The sequence below is a fragment of the Apis mellifera genome, linkage group LG3 (genome assembly GCF_003254395.2).
Source record: "Apis mellifera strain DH4 linkage group LG3, Amel_HAv3.1, whole genome shotgun sequence".
NCBI classification, from domain to species: domain Eukaryota; kingdom Metazoa; phylum Arthropoda; class Insecta; order Hymenoptera; family Apidae; genus Apis; species Apis mellifera.
The window spans coordinates 3,819,476-3,836,771 of NC_037640.1; the positions used below are offsets into that span (position 1 = coordinate 3,819,476).

At 40.1% G+C, this 17,296-nt stretch overlaps 1 protein-coding gene across 2 annotated transcripts; it reads left to right on the forward strand.

The window, feature by feature from the left end:
- Nucleotides 1–186: 186 nt before the first annotated feature.
- LOC413874 (probable ATP-dependent RNA helicase DDX31) lies at nucleotides 187–11,559 on the forward strand. 2 transcript variants are annotated; one of them, XM_016911308.2, is made up of 10 exons: nucleotides 225–242; nucleotides 325–411; nucleotides 475–1,293; nucleotides 1,373–1,639; nucleotides 1,718–1,938; nucleotides 2,010–2,649; nucleotides 2,733–2,963; nucleotides 5,215–5,557; nucleotides 8,322–8,532; nucleotides 10,806–11,559. In XM_016911308.2, the coding sequence occupies exons 2-10, from the start codon at nucleotides 352–354 to the stop codon at nucleotides 10,951–10,953; spliced, it is 2,940 nt and encodes a 979-aa protein (XP_016766797.2). In that variant the 5' UTR covers nucleotides 225–242; nucleotides 325–351; the 3' UTR covers nucleotides 10,954–11,559. The 2 variants fall into 2 exon arrangements, with proteins under 2 accessions (XP_006559816.2, XP_016766797.2); XM_006559753.3 differs by having other exon boundaries at nucleotides 187–411.
- The last annotated feature ends 5,737 nt before the right edge of the window (nucleotides 11,560–17,296 follow it).

Consider the following 17,296-nt stretch of genomic DNA (forward strand, 5'->3'; position numbering starts at 1 on the left):
TTTTAAAGTAACGATTAGATATATTAACGATGATACAATTATAAATATAATATAAATAATACAGTAATAATATTATATAATTTCTTTATAAATAATTTTCGTCAAATTTTAAATGCAAGATTAATCATAAATCGAATGAAGATACTCTCGAAGTTGCATGCGTCATAATTTGCGCATGCTCAGTAGTGTCTTTACTGTACAGTAGTAGCAAGTATAAGTGTGTGCTTGACATGTGGTTTTAGGTTAGATCTCGTGTTTTTAAATATTATTTTAAATATTATACTTGTTTTCTATTAATTTTTAACGTAATATTGTTCTTTAAAGTGAAAATTAAAAAAATAATAGTTCGAAATGACTGTTCAAGACATGGATATTTGCTTAAATATTTCTACAAAACCTGTTGCTAAAGAGGTAAGTAAAAAGATGAAAAGAATATTGTTAATCTATTTTAATTGAATTGTACTTTTTAAATAGAAAATGGGAATAGAAAATGATTCTATTCTTAACTTAATGAGAGAAAAAAAAATTAAAGAAGCAAAAAATAAAGTTAAAGCAAGTAATACGTTAAATAATGTTTCCGTTAAAGAAACAAGTACTAGTAAGAAAAGAATTAAACAAAAATCTTTAAGAGCAATTGTTGCAAAAAAATTGAAGGAAAGTAATCAAAATCAATCTTCCGTTGTACAAAATGAATTAAAAGTTAAACCACAAATAAATAATATACATAAAGATTCGCAACAGGGAATATCTAATGTAGAAGCACATAAAAATAATACTGAAACATCTAATAAAATTAATGATATTTCTAATAATCCTATTATTTCTTTTACTAAGATTACAAAAGAAAATTATGGTAAAACTATAATGGCAAGAAAAAGAAAGATTATAGATACAAATTCTAAAAGAACATTATCTAGTATATTTTCAAAACAATCAGAATCGGAAGATGTTAGTTTGCTGAATTCATTAAAAAAAATACAACAAGAACAAAGTGAAAAAAAAGATCAAGAGGAATCTAAAGAAGAATCTAACAAAATTTCTAGTTCATTAGAAAAAATGAATTTTGATAAGAAAAAAAAAAAGAAACAAATAGAAAAATTCAAAACCGACAATGATAATGATATAGAAGATGATAAAAATATACATTTCTCTCATAAATCTCTTGGAAAAATATCTTCCTTATTTGGGCATAATCCAGAAATACCAAATATTGGACAAAGACTAGTAAAGCCGATAAATGAACCAATATTTACAGGAACAACTTTTACTGACCTTAATATTCATCCTTTCATGGTTGGTATTTTATATATATATATGTATAATATATTGATATAATAATATATATTTGATTAAGTATAAAATATTTTATTAGATATCTAATTTAGAACAAAATATGCACATTACTAAAATGACTACAGTTCAGCAAAAAGCAATACCTCAGATATTTTCAAGGAAAGATGTTTTAGTTAGATCTCAGACTGGTTCAGGAAAGACACTAGCTTATGCTTTGCCAATAGTTGAATGTTTGCATAAGATTAGACCAAAATTAAATAGAAATAGTGGGTTAAACGCTCTTGTAGTTGTACCAACTAGAGAATTGGCATTACAAACTTATGAATGTTTCTTGAAATTAATAAAAGTAAGTTTTTTTTTATCACTACATAATTATCAATGATATATAAAGATTTGAATCACATTTTGATTCAAATTATTTTAGCCATTTACATGGATTGTGCCTGGATATTTAGCAGGAGGTGAAAAAAGAAAAGCAGAAAAAGCCAGATTGAGGAAAGGATGTAATATTTTAGTCGGCACACCGGGTAGATTGTTAGATCATATACAACGAACTGCAGCTTTAAAATTAAGCGATGTTAAGTATTTCGTTTTGGACGAAGCAGATAGAATGTTTGATATGGGCTACGAAAAAGACATATCAGGGTATGTTCTCTTAAAATCGTAAAAAATGTGTCAATATGATAAGAAAAAAAAATTCTCCAATACAATTTCAGAATAGTGAGTGCCCTGAAAGTATCAACTCCGAGTCAAAATACGGGATACGATGCTATGAAAATATTACGTCAAAATATAAAGAAATTCACAGACGAAGATGTTGAACATTTGAAAAATAACGATGATTTAGAAGAATGTGAAAATGATGATCGAAAAGAATCGATCGTTAAATCGAACAGGAATATCAATTCAGAATACGAAGATAAAATAGAAGACGTTGAACAAAAACAAATATATCATTCCAGCAGCGATGATGATCCCGACGAAGGTGAGCCTTATGTTAAATCAAAAAAGTCAGATAAACAAAAGATTGGCGCAGCTCTTACGGAGAAAAAAGTATTAAGAGATAAAAATGATCGAAAAATGAAAGATGATAATAACAGCGAGGATGAATCAAGAAGACAAACAATTTTACTTTCTGCCACATTGACGCAAGCGGTTGAAAAATTAGCCGGCCTTGCTATGAATCATCCTGTTTTCATTGATGCTGCGAAAGAAAATTTGGAAACGATTGACAGCGATGGGACTGAACTTAACGAAGATTTAGTAGTTCCACAAAGTGTAAATCAAAGTTATATCGTGACACCACCGAAATTGAGGTTGGTCACTTTAAGCGCTTACATTACAGGAAAATGTCAGGTAAATTTAACATTTGTGAGATTATTATTCGTGTGCACTCTCTTTCTCTTCTTTTTTTTAAGCATTATTTGTACTATCAATAGAGCCACGGCCAACACAAAATATTGATATTTATGGCTACCCAAGACATGGTCGATTATCATACAGAAATTTTGTCATCCGTGTTAACGAAACCCATCGATGAAGATGACGATGATTCCGATCCTTTGGTAGTCATGGAATTTTTCAAGTTGCACGGTAGCATGACCCAAAAAGAGCGAATCGAGATTTTCAAAACTTTTAGACAGGCGAACAGTGGGGTTCTACTTTGTACGGTGAGTAATGCTTTACGTAAAATAACCAAATCTAGATATTTTCAATCCAATATTTTCAATGTAACAAAGAATGACACGATGATTTTACGAAAACTTTATGAAATTGTTCCGTGAAAGTAGAAATTATTATGGAATAGTGGCAAATAAACGGAGAAAAAGGAGGAAAGAATAGAAGAAAAACTAGGGATACCGGCGGCACTCCCCAAGCAGTAAATTACCCCGTGGCTTATTCTTTCAGGGCGGAATTTAATATCTCTGGACCCACGCTGTGTCCGGAGGTTAAAAATTATGCGCGCACACGAGGCCTTGGTAACGAGTATAATTATAATTGTTATGTTTATCTTTTATATTAATTAACAATGTAATTTGGGTAATTTTGAATATCGGCCTGAAACAAAATACGTATTCTTTTTTTGTCGATAGATATTTTGTGTCGAAAAATAACTGGATATCATATTTTTCATTCGATGACTTTTCTCCGTTTATTATTTAATAATTTTATCATCGTGATCACAACGAATCAACTTTCGCATATTCCACGACAATTATTTAATCATCAAACAGTGAAAGCGGCGATTCTCTACGTCCGATAAATATCGTTAAAAGTGTAATAATAATTAAATTCATTATCATTTATTTTCTAATTCTCTTCCTCGTCGATTAACATGAATTTAAAACCACTTAAAGCCTCCATCGCCAAGAAGAAGGAAGAGATCATGAAACTCCGGAAGAACGAATTTTAAAATTCATGATCCACGACACGCAACAGTGTTACACATGTGCAAGGCTCAAGGATTAATTTCTTTTAACCAGGCGATCTCATCGTTGATCCAACACGCAGTATTTCTCACAGTGACTCGTTACAAGTTGTCATTATCTTTCATCATTTTCGTTAGGTTGAAACAAAAACCTATTAATTGCCATCGAGATCCCCCTCCCTCCACCCCGAACGAACCGAATCGGATAAACTGGATGGACGGGATAAATCACGGAGAAGCGAAGAGAAATTTTTTTTGCCGCGATCATCGTCCTATCTATTCGTTAGAATTCGCTTTTTACATCGAAGATGTATAAACGTTAATGCCAGAGAAGGCATGAACAACGATGGCAGCCGCCCACATTTTACAGCGTCACTTGAACGGATGATACCATGGCAGCATTATTAATTTCCACGTTGAAAACTCACGAGAGCCCCCGCGGATGGAATGTTCCGCGGCTCTCAGCGGTGGTGAATCCGGATCCACGAGGTGATCTATGGCCCGAGTGAGATGTTTTGAGCGAACGATCCGTTCTCGATCCTCCTTAACCACGGATCGCGGCCTCTCTCCTAAACGATCGTTTGTCTTAATCTCTCCCATCGATCGCTCCTCGCTCCCCTGTTCCTCCCCCCCCCCCGCGCTGTATTCGCGCCGGTGGCAGCCACGATCCTCTCGTCTCGTCCCAACCAAACGTGGGCGTTTCCGTTTCGATTTCACCTTTCGTTCTAATCGCTCCTAATCAATTTACACTATTCCCAAACGATCCTTCGAGAGGATATCATTCTCTTTCGAAAGGAGATCGATTGTATTTGCGGATAATTATAAACGCACGAAAGAGAGAGAAAGGAAAAGAAAGGAAGAGAAAGGAGTATTTTATGGAAGAAATTTCTTTGCTTCGTATCCTCGGCGGCTGACCTGGTAAGCTTGCGTCTAAGCTTGGCGTCGAATTAATTCGATAAAAAGAAAAGGAGGAGAGGGCAGACACATCCGTATCGTGCCGCGAAAGAATTTTCGGGGCCGCGACGCCCCCCCACTGGTGGTCCAGGATTAGTCTCCAGGGTCGTCAAGCAGAAACTCGATGTGCCCCGTTCGGTAAATCATTGGTTAACCGAACGCAAGGAAATCAGGGCCGTGCTCAAACGTTCGCCGTTGGGGTCCCGCAGCGGGCGCCCGCTGCCAGCCGCGCTCATTCGCCTTGCTACAAAACGAGAAATCGACACGGTTTGTAAGACATTTGTACCGGCAGATCTCGCGCCGCGCTTGCTCGGCCCTTGCTCTCTCTTTCCTTCTCCTCCAGTATTATTGCCGAGTAATTCGAGAACCGAGTACGAATCGCCAAGATATCCTGTATAAACGTATTTCTCTCTCTAACGTTTTGAAATCGATCGATTCTTTTCCTTTTTAAGAAAAGAAAAGAAATTACTTTGTCTCGTGGAAGATAAGGAGTGGAAGATAAAATTTTTGAAGGGAAACGTGTATTTTTTTTTGTCCAGGACGTGGCGGCACGAGGATTGGACTTGCCAAAAGTGGACTGCGTGATTCAATACACGGGGCCGACGTCGGCCAGGGATTACGTGCATCGAATCGGTAGAACAGCGCGAGCTGGCTCTTCCGGTTCAGCGACTATCCTTTTAACACCGCCAGAAATTGAATTCGTACGAATGCTCGAGTCTAGGCGTATCAGAATCAGGCAGGAGAGCATGGACGACGTTCTGGATAGGCTGATGGGCCCGTTGTCCAAGCATTCATCCGCTCATAACGCGGCTGTCGCGTTGCAGAACGATTTCGAGAATTTGATACTCGAGGACACGAAGCTACGCGAGAGAGCGTGCAAAGGTAAGAAACGCGATAATGGTGAAAATTTGACAGGAATTATCTCGACTTGACGCGATTCTAAAATGTTCATGAAATTTGGCCAGAGGACGAGGGAGCTCTCTCGATTCAGTTGGATCGGAACGAAAGCGAGGTGACTCTAAGGGTGACCCTAAGCCAATAATTCGCCACCCTACTCGCATATAAAATAATCTCCGCACGTTCCGTCTCGGTTTTCATTCGGCACTTGGATATTTACATACCATCCGAACGTGGAAGAGGATGATCTTGTTTGTCATGCTACGCTACTTCTATCGAAGTCGTTAAGCCGAAGAATTTATTTGCCGCAATGATAAATCCATTAGAATTTCGAAGTCGGAGGGAAAGCAAGCAAGTTGTAATATTTATCACGATCCTACAGGCTTCGCCTGTAGACGCACATAGTGTTGATGGCCGTTGATAGCTGCCGTTTCTTCTCCAAGGTGATCGATCCGATCGAAAAAAATAAAGGTCATAAATCTTTCTAAGAGGTTTTTGAATTTCGTAGTTGTATCACGTCAAGCGTGGCTTTACACGAAGGTTAGCCACGGTTTTTGAGCGCTTAGCCGCCTCCAGATTTGAGTGACGGTACACAGTTAACCACTTGACCGTTCCTCTACGTGCTCCGAGTGATTGATAAATTAATTGTCGTTGATAATTCGACGCTGCACTTTCCCGCGGGATTGCAAAGGAATAAAAAAAGAAAAGAAAAAATAGAGAAGCCATGGAGACGAGAGATGAATACAAATTCAGATCGATTGAATGAATTTTTTTTAAACCAATCTCTAATTTTCCATGAAAAATATCAAGCGTTTTATAGCTATATATATATTTCTTTCCGTCCTTTCATCATTTCCTTAGAATTTAATTCGTGACCGATGTAGGGTCACGCCAGGGTGCGTGGAACTGGAAATCTTGCTAATTCGTAACATTATCACCCCAATAGAGCCGAACAACCCTCAATAGTGAATACAACTCCTGTGGAACAACCCCCCTCCCTGCTCTTCGACCACCACTAACAGAAATCCATCTATTCTATCTCGTGTATGTATACGTCCTTTATACCGATTCTTACCTATAGCCTTTTCGATGTAACTTCTTTTTTTTTTTCTCTCAATAGATTACAATTTATCGAATACTTTAGAAAAATTTAAAATCTTTCTCTCGATTCACATATTCTTCGTAATATTCAAACTCATAAAGAACACATCTCGTAAATTTGATAAATTAATAATAATATTTTACAAGTCGAACGAATCAACCATCGTCGTATCCTCTTAAATATATACAATTTCTTCTTCTTAGAGCAAAATAACGGGAAAAGCAGCAATGGATACGCGATAAGTTAGATCGAATCCAGTGTATATACTTGCTCGCGCGCGCCTTTCGCATCGAGGAGGGGAGGGAGAGGGGAGGTGGCCGACACAATCCAACCACTGAATGTGGCTTCCGCCAAAACCACTTACGCTTTGTGGCGAGAGACTCTTAACAATGCGATACAGGATACAAATACAATAAGACGCAGTTACATCACTTAGGAACAATGCCACCCCTGCGCGACCCACACTCTTGCACACGCCGCGCACCCCGCCGCTCAATCCACGCTCCTTCCTCCGCCTTCTGGATACCACCCCCCCCTCCCCCCACCCGCCTGTGATTTATGTGCTAAATGGAGAAAAACATTTCTCCCTTTTCAACAGCCGACACCGACGAGAAAGATCTTTGCAAGTTTCTTATGCGCGGAAGCGTCGAGGCAGGGATAGAAGGCAGACGGAAATCAAGGCGGGAAATGTCGAGGAATCATAAGGTCCCACGATGTGAATTATCGGGATAAAGACGCTTTATAGCTTCGGAGGGATGTTTCTCCTCGTTGGAAGAAATGTAATTCTTCTTATTAGATTGAATATCTCTTTTGATATCTTCCAATCTTTGTCATCGAAATTATTTTTAGAAAATTTTATAAACTTCTCTACGTATTAAATATAACAATTTCTCTCGTGCAATACACTTTTCGAAATATTCGAAAAGCTTGCCTCGTTAAAAATGCGGAAGAAGGACGAAGCTACGTTTAAAGAAAAAAGGAGAAAGGATGGAGGCATATCCCGATTCTCTATTCGAAAGAGAAAACCACCGCTTCACGGTAGATTTTTCGCACGGAGTGACAGTAACACTGGCACATGTCAAGTTCTCTCAGGATCGGTGAACCCCCGAGTTTCTCACCCGCGCGCGGAAGCTGGAGAAGTTAAGAGGGAATAAAGGGGATGACTATTAGCCACAGCACTTGACTCGACCCCCGTTAATGCCTCTTAATAGCTCACCGTTGCCCGCACACCCCATAGAATCCTGCATCCGTGGCCCCTTCTTCCTCGTGCCTCCCCCTCCCCCCTCCGTGCAACTTAATGGAAGCTCGATTAATAAGGGCGCGTTACACGCGGCCAATGATTACGTTCGAGTTACCACACGTGGCCTCATTTACGAATTTTTCTCGATAATTCTTCTTTCCCTCGTCAATTCGTATTTATAACTTATCTCTCTTTACATCGATGTATTTTTTTTCTAGGCTGCTCAGACGTACCAACCTTTTACCAAATGCTCATACGATTGCAACTTTTATAAAGACAGTTAAAGAAATGGAATTTAAATCCCTTATATTTTTAAAAATATCATAGAATGTTGGATATATTTCTCCTCCTCGTCTCTTTTGCGCACATTGAAATTTTGAATCGATCAATCAATACTTTTTTTCCAGCGTACACGTCCTGGATACGTTTCTACTCGAGCTACCCTCGCGACATGCGGCAGATTTTCAATCGGAGGGACCTGCACTTGGGCCACTACGCGAAAAGCTTCGCGCTCAGGGAGACCCCCCAACGAATCGGCGGGATAGGGAGGAGACTGCACGAGAAGGAATGCACGAGGAAGCGGCAGTTGAACGACAACAGGTTGACGGGAAGCGGGAAGTAAGTGATTCCTCCGTCTCGAAAGAGTTCCAAGATATCAATGAGAGGAGAAAACTGGTCGGATCTTGAGGCAGATGTTGAATCACGGAGCTGGCTCGCACACACACACCGGTATTAATGACGGATTCATGCGCGGGTTGGCGTGTTAACTGGCGGCGATCTCTCCCTCTCCCTCCCTCCCACCGCAATAACTAACAAACGCAACCACGTGTGTTAACAGATAGTACACGCAAACGTAGCGAGTGGACAGCTCGTGGTTCCTAGAGAGGTTAGATACGTCAAAACTGTCGCTTTGTGTCATTCGTCATGTACGACGAACGGCTGGCGGACATGGTGTACGGTGGCTGGCAACCATAAGCCATACGGCTCTCGTCGTGCTCATCCTCTCTTGTTCACCATCTCTCTCTCTCTCTCTCTTTCTCCTCTCCCCTCCTCTCTATCCGTCGCCTCTCGTTCTCTCCAACCACGTCCTCGGCGTCTATCTCCCCGGGGTATGCATTTCACATGGCATTCGGCTGGCTTCTGCTCCCTTCTCCAGGTTTCTCTCTTCCTCCCCCTCCCCTTCTCTCTCTCTCTCTCTGTCTCTCGATTCGCCGTCCCTCGCTCTATCTCTCCATTGTTCATAATTATACAATACGGCTATTAAACAGACTGATGCGACCGCTACTTCCGGCCCTGGCTGCGCCATTTACGGAAACCACGACGGACGAGCACGAGTCTATGTGTCTCTCTCTCTGTCTCTCCTTTCCTCTTCTCTTCTCTTTCACCACTCACCGCCCCTCTTTATCCCCTCTTCCTTTCATTTCATTTCGCCTCCTCGCGAAAAACTCTTGCCGGCTATGTCACTCTCCCTGCTTTTCTCCCCCTAGCTATTCATGTTTCCACTGTCCTCCTCCCTGTCAACCCTCTCGTCTCGTCGAGATCTCTATTTTTTCCGGTGCGTGTGTATGCACCTCGCGTGGCGACGCACGTTGCAGCTTCCTGACTCGGCCATTTCTTTTCTGTCAGGCGTTAACACCGTTTCTTTTTATTATTATTATTATCGTTATTGTTATTCTTTTTTTCAATCCCTTTATATCACTTTATACATTCTTTCCATTCTCATATTGCACATTTTAACGTAATCTCCTTTTTCTTTTTTTATCTTTATCCTCGAATGGAAGGAATTTATTTTCATCATGTTGCCAATATAATTATCCGTATCAATTATATCCATTCGTTTCAATTAATTGAAAAAGTCTGAAGAGGTTGTTCGAATATTAAAATCAGAGAGAGAGAGAGAGAGAGAGAATGATCCATTTATTGGATATTGTGAAAATACTTTTGCCGACATTCTCGCTCGGCAAGGAAGGCGCACCACTTTCTTCGGGGCGGACATTAAGCACTAACTTGTTTAATGCGATTTGAATGGGCGTGCTTTCGATGCACACAACGGGTAACCAACGGGTGCCCTCCACCCGTAGAGAGAGAACAAGTTCGTTTTAATGGGTGAAAGGCGGGAACCGAGCTGACGGTCCAATGGATCGAGAGACCCATGGTGTACGCCTCTGTGGGTGCGATTACCCTTATATCCCCCTGTCTGCGTTTCTCTACGTGTATGTACATCCATTGCCCCCATAGCGGACGCACACATCCAAGCAGCATCTTCCCTGCGACGGATCATCTTTGAGACCAGGTCGTATTCCTTCATTTTTCTTTAAATTGGATAATAACAGTTTATCCTTATCTGCCTATAATAGATTAAATTTCAAAATCAATTATAATGCATTGAATAACTTAGAAAAAGTATTTTTTATTTTTCCAAAAAATATTTTGTTATTTCAGAGAGAAACATCTTGATGGTTATTATTAATTATTGAAATGAAAATGAATGATGAAATTTTTAGGAACAAAGGAGGATACTGGAAAAAAGTTGAGGAGAACAGTCTACCACAAACGGTAGATTGTAGATTTTAGAGATGGGTTCCTTCTTTGATCTACCTTCTCCTGGCCCCCCTCCTTTAAGATTTTAGCCGCATAATACGGATCGGCGGGGAAAAACATAGTGACGAACGTGGAATTCGGCACGGCAGTTGGCCCCAAAAATTCGCCGGCATCCCGGCAGGAGGAGATGGCCGTGCGATGGCGTATTCCCGATGTTTTAATGCGAGTCCGCTTTTTTGTCCATTTTCGATTACCTCGCTCTGTCCTCGCCACATGTCGTTTACGTCGAATTACCGAAAATTGCGGGTTAGCCCTAATGCGATGATCAAGGACCGTCTCTGCGTTTTCAGGCCCGACGGGGAGCCGGCAAAGAAGAGAAGGCAGGATCGTCAAGGTGGCGAAGAGGCGAAGATGGGGTTGCTGAGGAGAGTCAGAATGCTCAACACCTCCGAGTACGGGAGCGGCCTCGAGCCGGTCAAGAAGCCAAAGAAATCCTGAGCTCTCGCCGCCGTTGCCGCCTCGATTTTACTAGTAAACGGAATGCGATTTCCTTCACCGTGATTCCCATCTCTCGTGTAAATGTAATTTTGTAAAACAACCTTTTTCGTTTTTAAGCAAAATCCAGGTTACTCGCCCGCCGTTTCATCCAACTGCTTCCTCTTCTTCTTCACTTGGCAGTTGGGGGGTTCTTGACGTCCTATCGATTTCCTGGATACGTCGTTCGTTTGCTGCGACGATCCTATAATTTCCGGTTTTGAGCTAAATAAGTAGAACAATGTGCAATAATATCGAATAAGTGAAATACTTGAGATTGTGATATTTCCAATGTTCTTGTAGCCATTCAAAATCACGTTTGAGATCATAGAAGTGCACCAATCATCAGTTTCTCAAAGAAAAATTGGCCAGTTTTGACTTGGAAAGAAGAATTCAATTTAAGCATCTTATTTAAAAAACAGTCTGAAACATCCAATAATACAATTATCATAGATTATCGTTGCAGAAAACGAACGATGTAATTTCCCATAATATATACATAGAATACATAGTATACAAATATTTTTTCAAAAAAAAAAAAGGAATAATAAACGTCCAAGGTAGGATGTACTGCTTGTATATATATTCTTTCCTTCCTCTCGCCACTTCCCAAATGAAGTAATTAAATAATTTCAACGAATTATCTCCTCCTCACAGTTCAGTATCAGGGAATCGCAGAGCGTACGAAACAGCGCACTAAATCGCGTTACCAGCGTGCGCGGATGTGCAGTTTTTTGGTCGTAAATATGCGGAGGACGAGGCGGCGTAAGTAAGTATGTCGGTACGCGGACGGAGAGGAGTTGGAATAAAAGGGGAGGGAGTCCTCGGAGAGAGGCAGAGGGGGGAGGTGGAATAAGGGCGGAGGGATATGATTAATACGGCAGCATTATTTTCAGATTTTTTGCACCACGATCCGCGAGCGCAAATTGCTTGCAAATAAAGGCGGCGTCGGCTATCGCCGCTGGTAGGACACCGAGGAGGGGAAAGAACGAGGGGGAGGGTGGAGGGGAGGGGAGGGGAGGGTAGAGGCCGAGAGAGCTCAGCCTCGGCTTAATTTAATTTAATTATGCCTTCTTTCTTCGCTACCAACGCGTCGGAAGATAGATGGCGAACACGAAATCGGCCTCTCCTCCTCGGCTTCGCTCCGAATCGCCATTTTCTCCGATAGATTTTCCACTTTCCGTTAATTGGGTCAACCCCTTCGATTGATCGCCCAACATTCGGTGAATATATTACTCGATTCAGCGTGGTGAAGTTGATGATATCGAACGGGGTTGAAACAGGGTTGTCCTTGAAAAACAAAATTTATGAATCCAATCTTTAATTTTCTATTTCGATTGATTAGAGAAAAAAATTAATTATCTAATTTTCATACCTTTTTTCCTGTTTATAAGAGTACAACAAAATTTCTGAAAAAAAGGAAAATTTTGAAGCAACGATTTTAATCATAAAAGATAAAGAAGGATAGTTACACGAGATGACTTTATTTTTCATTAAAATGATTTTAATTTAAATGAATCCGAAGACGAGCTGCCCGAGTGTGCAGATTCGTTGGAGCAGATTCATTTACCTTAACGATTTGGCCGCGTGTCGAACGAAAGCGTTTTTCATCGCGAAAAGAACAGTAAGCGTCGCATGACACGGTGAAATTTAATTAAACGTAATGTCCCTCGGCCCCGATGCATTTTCGAAACCCACCCAAGTGGCAATCTTCGAAGCGGCCACATTAGACGAGGGACGGGGCAAAGAGTGCGATATTTATTCGTAATGTGCATCGCAATTCGTCGTGGCTTAGCATCAGTCATAGTCATCGCGAGCGTGCACACGCTCATAATGAACCGTACGATTAGGATATCCCGTTCGTTCATTCGTCGAATGGGTTTCGTGGACGAAGAAGTAATCGTAGATTGCTTCGAACGAATAAAAAGCCCAGGAAAGGGTGTAATTCTCATTACCGGAGGATATGCGCAGCTTGAGTCTGATTAATATGACAGAAAAGGGAGGAGGAGGAGGAGGAGGAGGAGAGAAAAAAAAGAAGAAGAAGAAAAGAAGAAGAAAAGAAGGGAATCGACTGTGCATTGGGGACCAACCGCGTATCCACCCTCGTTTCCTTTTTTTCTCTCTCTCTCTCTCTCTCTCTCTCTTTTTTTCTTGCGTAGAAAAATGCGTGTCCGCGACTAATGGGCCACTGAAAAAACCTAAGCAGATATAAAAGGAACCGATTATTCCGGACGATTACCGATTTCCGGCCGGTTAACGATTTTTTCGAATCGTTTACACCGCAACCACCGCCGGTTCATCTTCGCCAGTCGTTGTCTTTTACTACTTGCTTCGTCGTAGTTGTCCAACAGGCAAGAATTACATACATACGATTACAATGATGATCACAATTTACAAAGGAATTTATCTCAAGAGTGGTTTAACTTTGATTAAAAGTTTTTAGAAAAAAAAAGTTCATTGTTTGTTGGATCATTCGACGAGTCTCGCGCATTATTCGCGAAAGATTTTATTTCACGAAGGATATCTATACGACGAGTAATTGATAAAACTATTTACGGTGTATTTTCTGATTTCACGGTTCGAATTAAGGATAATCGTATCGAGGGAGATGATCGTCGATGTTTGGATCACAGGTTCGATGATGTTCTTTCTCGTGTACCACATTTTTTCCCCGCCTCTCCCCTTTCCCGAGTGTAATAAGCGGGTTGTTATCGCGACCATGGAAAGATATCGAGTTCTTTCATCGGCAATTGGAAAGAAAAAAACACGAGAGAATTTTATTCGTTGTTACGTTGTTCGAACGATACATTTAATAATTGAACCGACGCGAGGATGTATAATTGTTGCTCTAATTATTCCGATAATCCGGTGCAATTAAGTTTCACGTTGTAACGCGATTTGTGCACGGCCATGTGATGCACTCTCTCTCGCCTCGAACACAATGAAAGAGAGGATTCTTTCGTCGGGGGGAGGGTGGGGAGGGGGGCGAGGCAGGAAGGGACGGGCGGACTGTTTTTCCTTCGAGATCGGCAGGTGAAATCCGCTCGAAAATGCGTCACAATCGAGCAGGAATTAACATTTTACACGAACATCTCTACCTATGCCGTGCAAAATAACTATATTGCAAGGATCAGGGAATGGTTGCACGGTCGCTACTCTTTCTCTCGTTATTTTCTCGTCTATTTATGTACAACACCATTATTTAGTTGAACGTGTATAATATATCGGGTTAAAATGAACTACTATTTGGCTATTCATAATTCTCTATGCACACTCTCTACATCTCTTTACATTGAAAATTTCAGAATGGAATTTAAAATGATTGATACGTGTTATAGAAATTTTATACCTTATATTCCTTGTAATATGGTAAAGAATAATTATTAGGCGGATTATTATTTATGTATAAAGACATTTCATTCATTTATTCTAGATTAATTTCATTATTTTCCTTTTTTTTTAAATACTTTCCACTAATTTTCAATATATTTTATCATACGTTAAGTTAATTTTACACTCTACATTTTCTCTATATACTTAAAAGATTCTTTCGAAACGAGATTAATGAGTTGCGCGACCGATATAAGCAACTCCCTTCAAAGAAGATATATCATTTTTTCGATATGTATTCACACGTGTTGTACTTGCCCCGGCATAAACATATTAACAACACATGAGAATTGAAATTTATTGGCCTGTTTCATATTTATGACACGCGGTGTATATTTTATCGTATTACGATATCACGTTTCACCATCGTGCGCAAATTATAGAAATGATTCCGACGTGGTTGCTGTTCGATTGCTATTGGAATGAAAAAAAAAAAAAAAACAGGAAGCGTATAACCGCGAAAAATCGTATAAGCGAAAAATTGCGAAAAAAAAAGGAAAAATTGTTATACGATGTTTCATTGTGTATCGTTTCGAGCATCGTTATGCTCAATTCATGGTAGATTTGCCGGTCGATAGGATTTCTCGTGCATTACCGCATTAGTGCACTTCATCGCGATAAGTAACAAGCTGTAAACTGCTTTCCCCGATGTGATGCAGGACTGCGCGATTTTGTTGCCTCGGTACAAACGATAATAGCGCCCCGTATACACCGGTTACTTAACGTTCATTATAATTAACACGCTCGATGCCTTAACTTTCCCAGGAGGAAAGCGAGAATAATGCAGGTTTGTAATCGCCGACGCGTACGCATTTCGTTCTATCATTTCCTCGAGTGGCTAATGACCAAGGAATTTACCAAATTTAATATTAACCTCCTTTGCTATTAAGGATACACCGTTCCTTCGATCTTTATTACCGTGGATCCATAGTTTTAAATTAATTGAAACAATCGCATCATCGAGCAATGTGTGTCGTATACAATGGATTTATAAATAATCGTTGAATAAATGTTTCATTAGAGACCGCTTTGTAAGCGTAAAGATCTGTAAATTGAAGAAAAAAAAGAAAAGAAATAAAGATTGGAAAGGTACTGTTATAACCAATTAAAAAATATTTGGACGGAAAGTGACTCACTCAGTAGGAGGAGTTTAATGAACGGCCGGTAGAGTGTGGTGAAAGCAATGCAATCCCATTTCGTGAATTCCGGGTGTCTTTGAAGAGCGACGATCCACACAGCGATACCATGCAGCGCGCTCCGTGTTCCACAACAATTAACCGATGGCAATTAAGACATCTAAATTAATTCGTTATAAACAAGCCAGATATTCCGTAGCGAGCGGAGCAACGTAATTGCCCGGATTCTCACAAGCCTCGTGGTAAAGAGAGAGAATCCCCGGTGCACACTCACACCTGCGCAGCGTTATACATAATGTATATGCACGTACACCGTGCAATTTACCAACACCGAGCAATGGCCGCCCGGTAATAGCAACAATTACTTTATTTTACCATCTTCCCGGTTCTCAAACGAGCGCGCGCGCGCGAGAGTTCATCTAGGCAATTTCATTTCCTCGCATTTTAAATATCCGCCTTCAGAAGAAGAAGAAGAAGAAGAAGTCGCGGAGCTGACTTTCTTTTCTCGCCGCAGAACTGTTTAAGCGCGGATTAAAAAGGCTTCTGCACATTTAGCTCTGGTTGTTGAGCTGTGGAGCGCTGGTGGAAAACAATGCGCTGATTAGACGCTGATCTTTGGTATTTATGCCTGTCTATGTGTAGCCTCTCCAACGTAACGATGGCCTTAATTTCACGATCAAGATCTGAGAAAATTATAAGTTACCGTTTCCTGGAACAACTTCTCGTCCCGTGTAATATACCAAATTGAAATTATAATTCATACGTGTATGAACGCTTATTTACGCTTTGCGATTGCCATTCTCCTCGTACGCTTGGTGTCCCTTTTGCGCCCGATAGCGATCTGTAATTATACGGATCAATTAAGGGAAGAAAATAAAACTATCTCGAAAAACAGCGGATAACAAAATTGTGGAGCGAATGTTCGAATAATGCCAGTTTTATTCTCATCGTCACGAAATACACGGTTCGAGTAGTTTTATATAATAATTTTATTATTGCACGAATTCTCGACAGTTTCCTGATGCCGTGTTGTTACCGCTGTAATTGTCGTTTATCGCGTCCGTTTCCTCATTTTCAATTATTCTAGTTAAGTGATGCGAATAATAATAATAATAGATATCCACACGCTTTGAAAAAGTTTTGATAAAATGACGAGTGAACTTTATGCGTATCAGCGTGACGATGATTCGTTTCGTTGTTTATATATATATATATTTTTTTTTCAAACCTTTCACACGGCTCGAGCCGGCAACGAAATCGTTAGAAACTCTACTGTCGCAAACGCGAAGATATGTTTTGCGAAATTTTATGTAACGTATTTCGTCGTACTTCTGCCAGTTTCCTCATGCTGCACGTTAATTGTCATTTTTCACGTCCGTTTCCTCGTTTTAAACCATCCTACATATATTCGCTGAGCGACATTTTAGCGTTAACGAGTAGTAGTTTAACGACACTCCTGGGACTTAATTGGCTACCGGTGGATTCATCATGCCGTTCAACTACGCCTTTTTCTTTTGTTCCACGGATGCATCAATGTTGCGCTTTAACTTTGCAATCCCTTCTCAGCAGTGATTAATGTCTTGCGAACGAGACACGCTGATGAACAATGACAAATCACTCTCGAAACTGAATTGGCCTGCAATTTAAAAATTCGAATTGAAGTAACAAAAATATTTTCATTTCCTATTGAAAAAAAAAAGAGAAAAAAAGAAATTATAAAAAAAAAAGGAATCTTAAGAATTATTAATTAAGAAATTGAATTTGTAAAACAATTTAGATAA

Bases quoted from the DNA above. Each gene is read 5' to 3' on its own strand.
- LOC413874 (XM_006559753.3), top strand. From the start codon at position 352: ATGACTGTTCAAGACATGGATATTTGCTTAAATATTTCTACAAAACCT. The intron at 5,558-8,321 runs GTAAGAAACGCG...CTTTTTTTCCAG, and splicing joins ACGCGAGAGAGCGTGCAAAG to CGTACACGTCCTGGATACGT. The intron at 8,533-10,805 runs GTAAGTGATTCC...CTGCGTTTTCAG, and splicing joins AGGTTGACGGGAAGCGGGAA to GCCCGACGGGGAGCCGGCAA.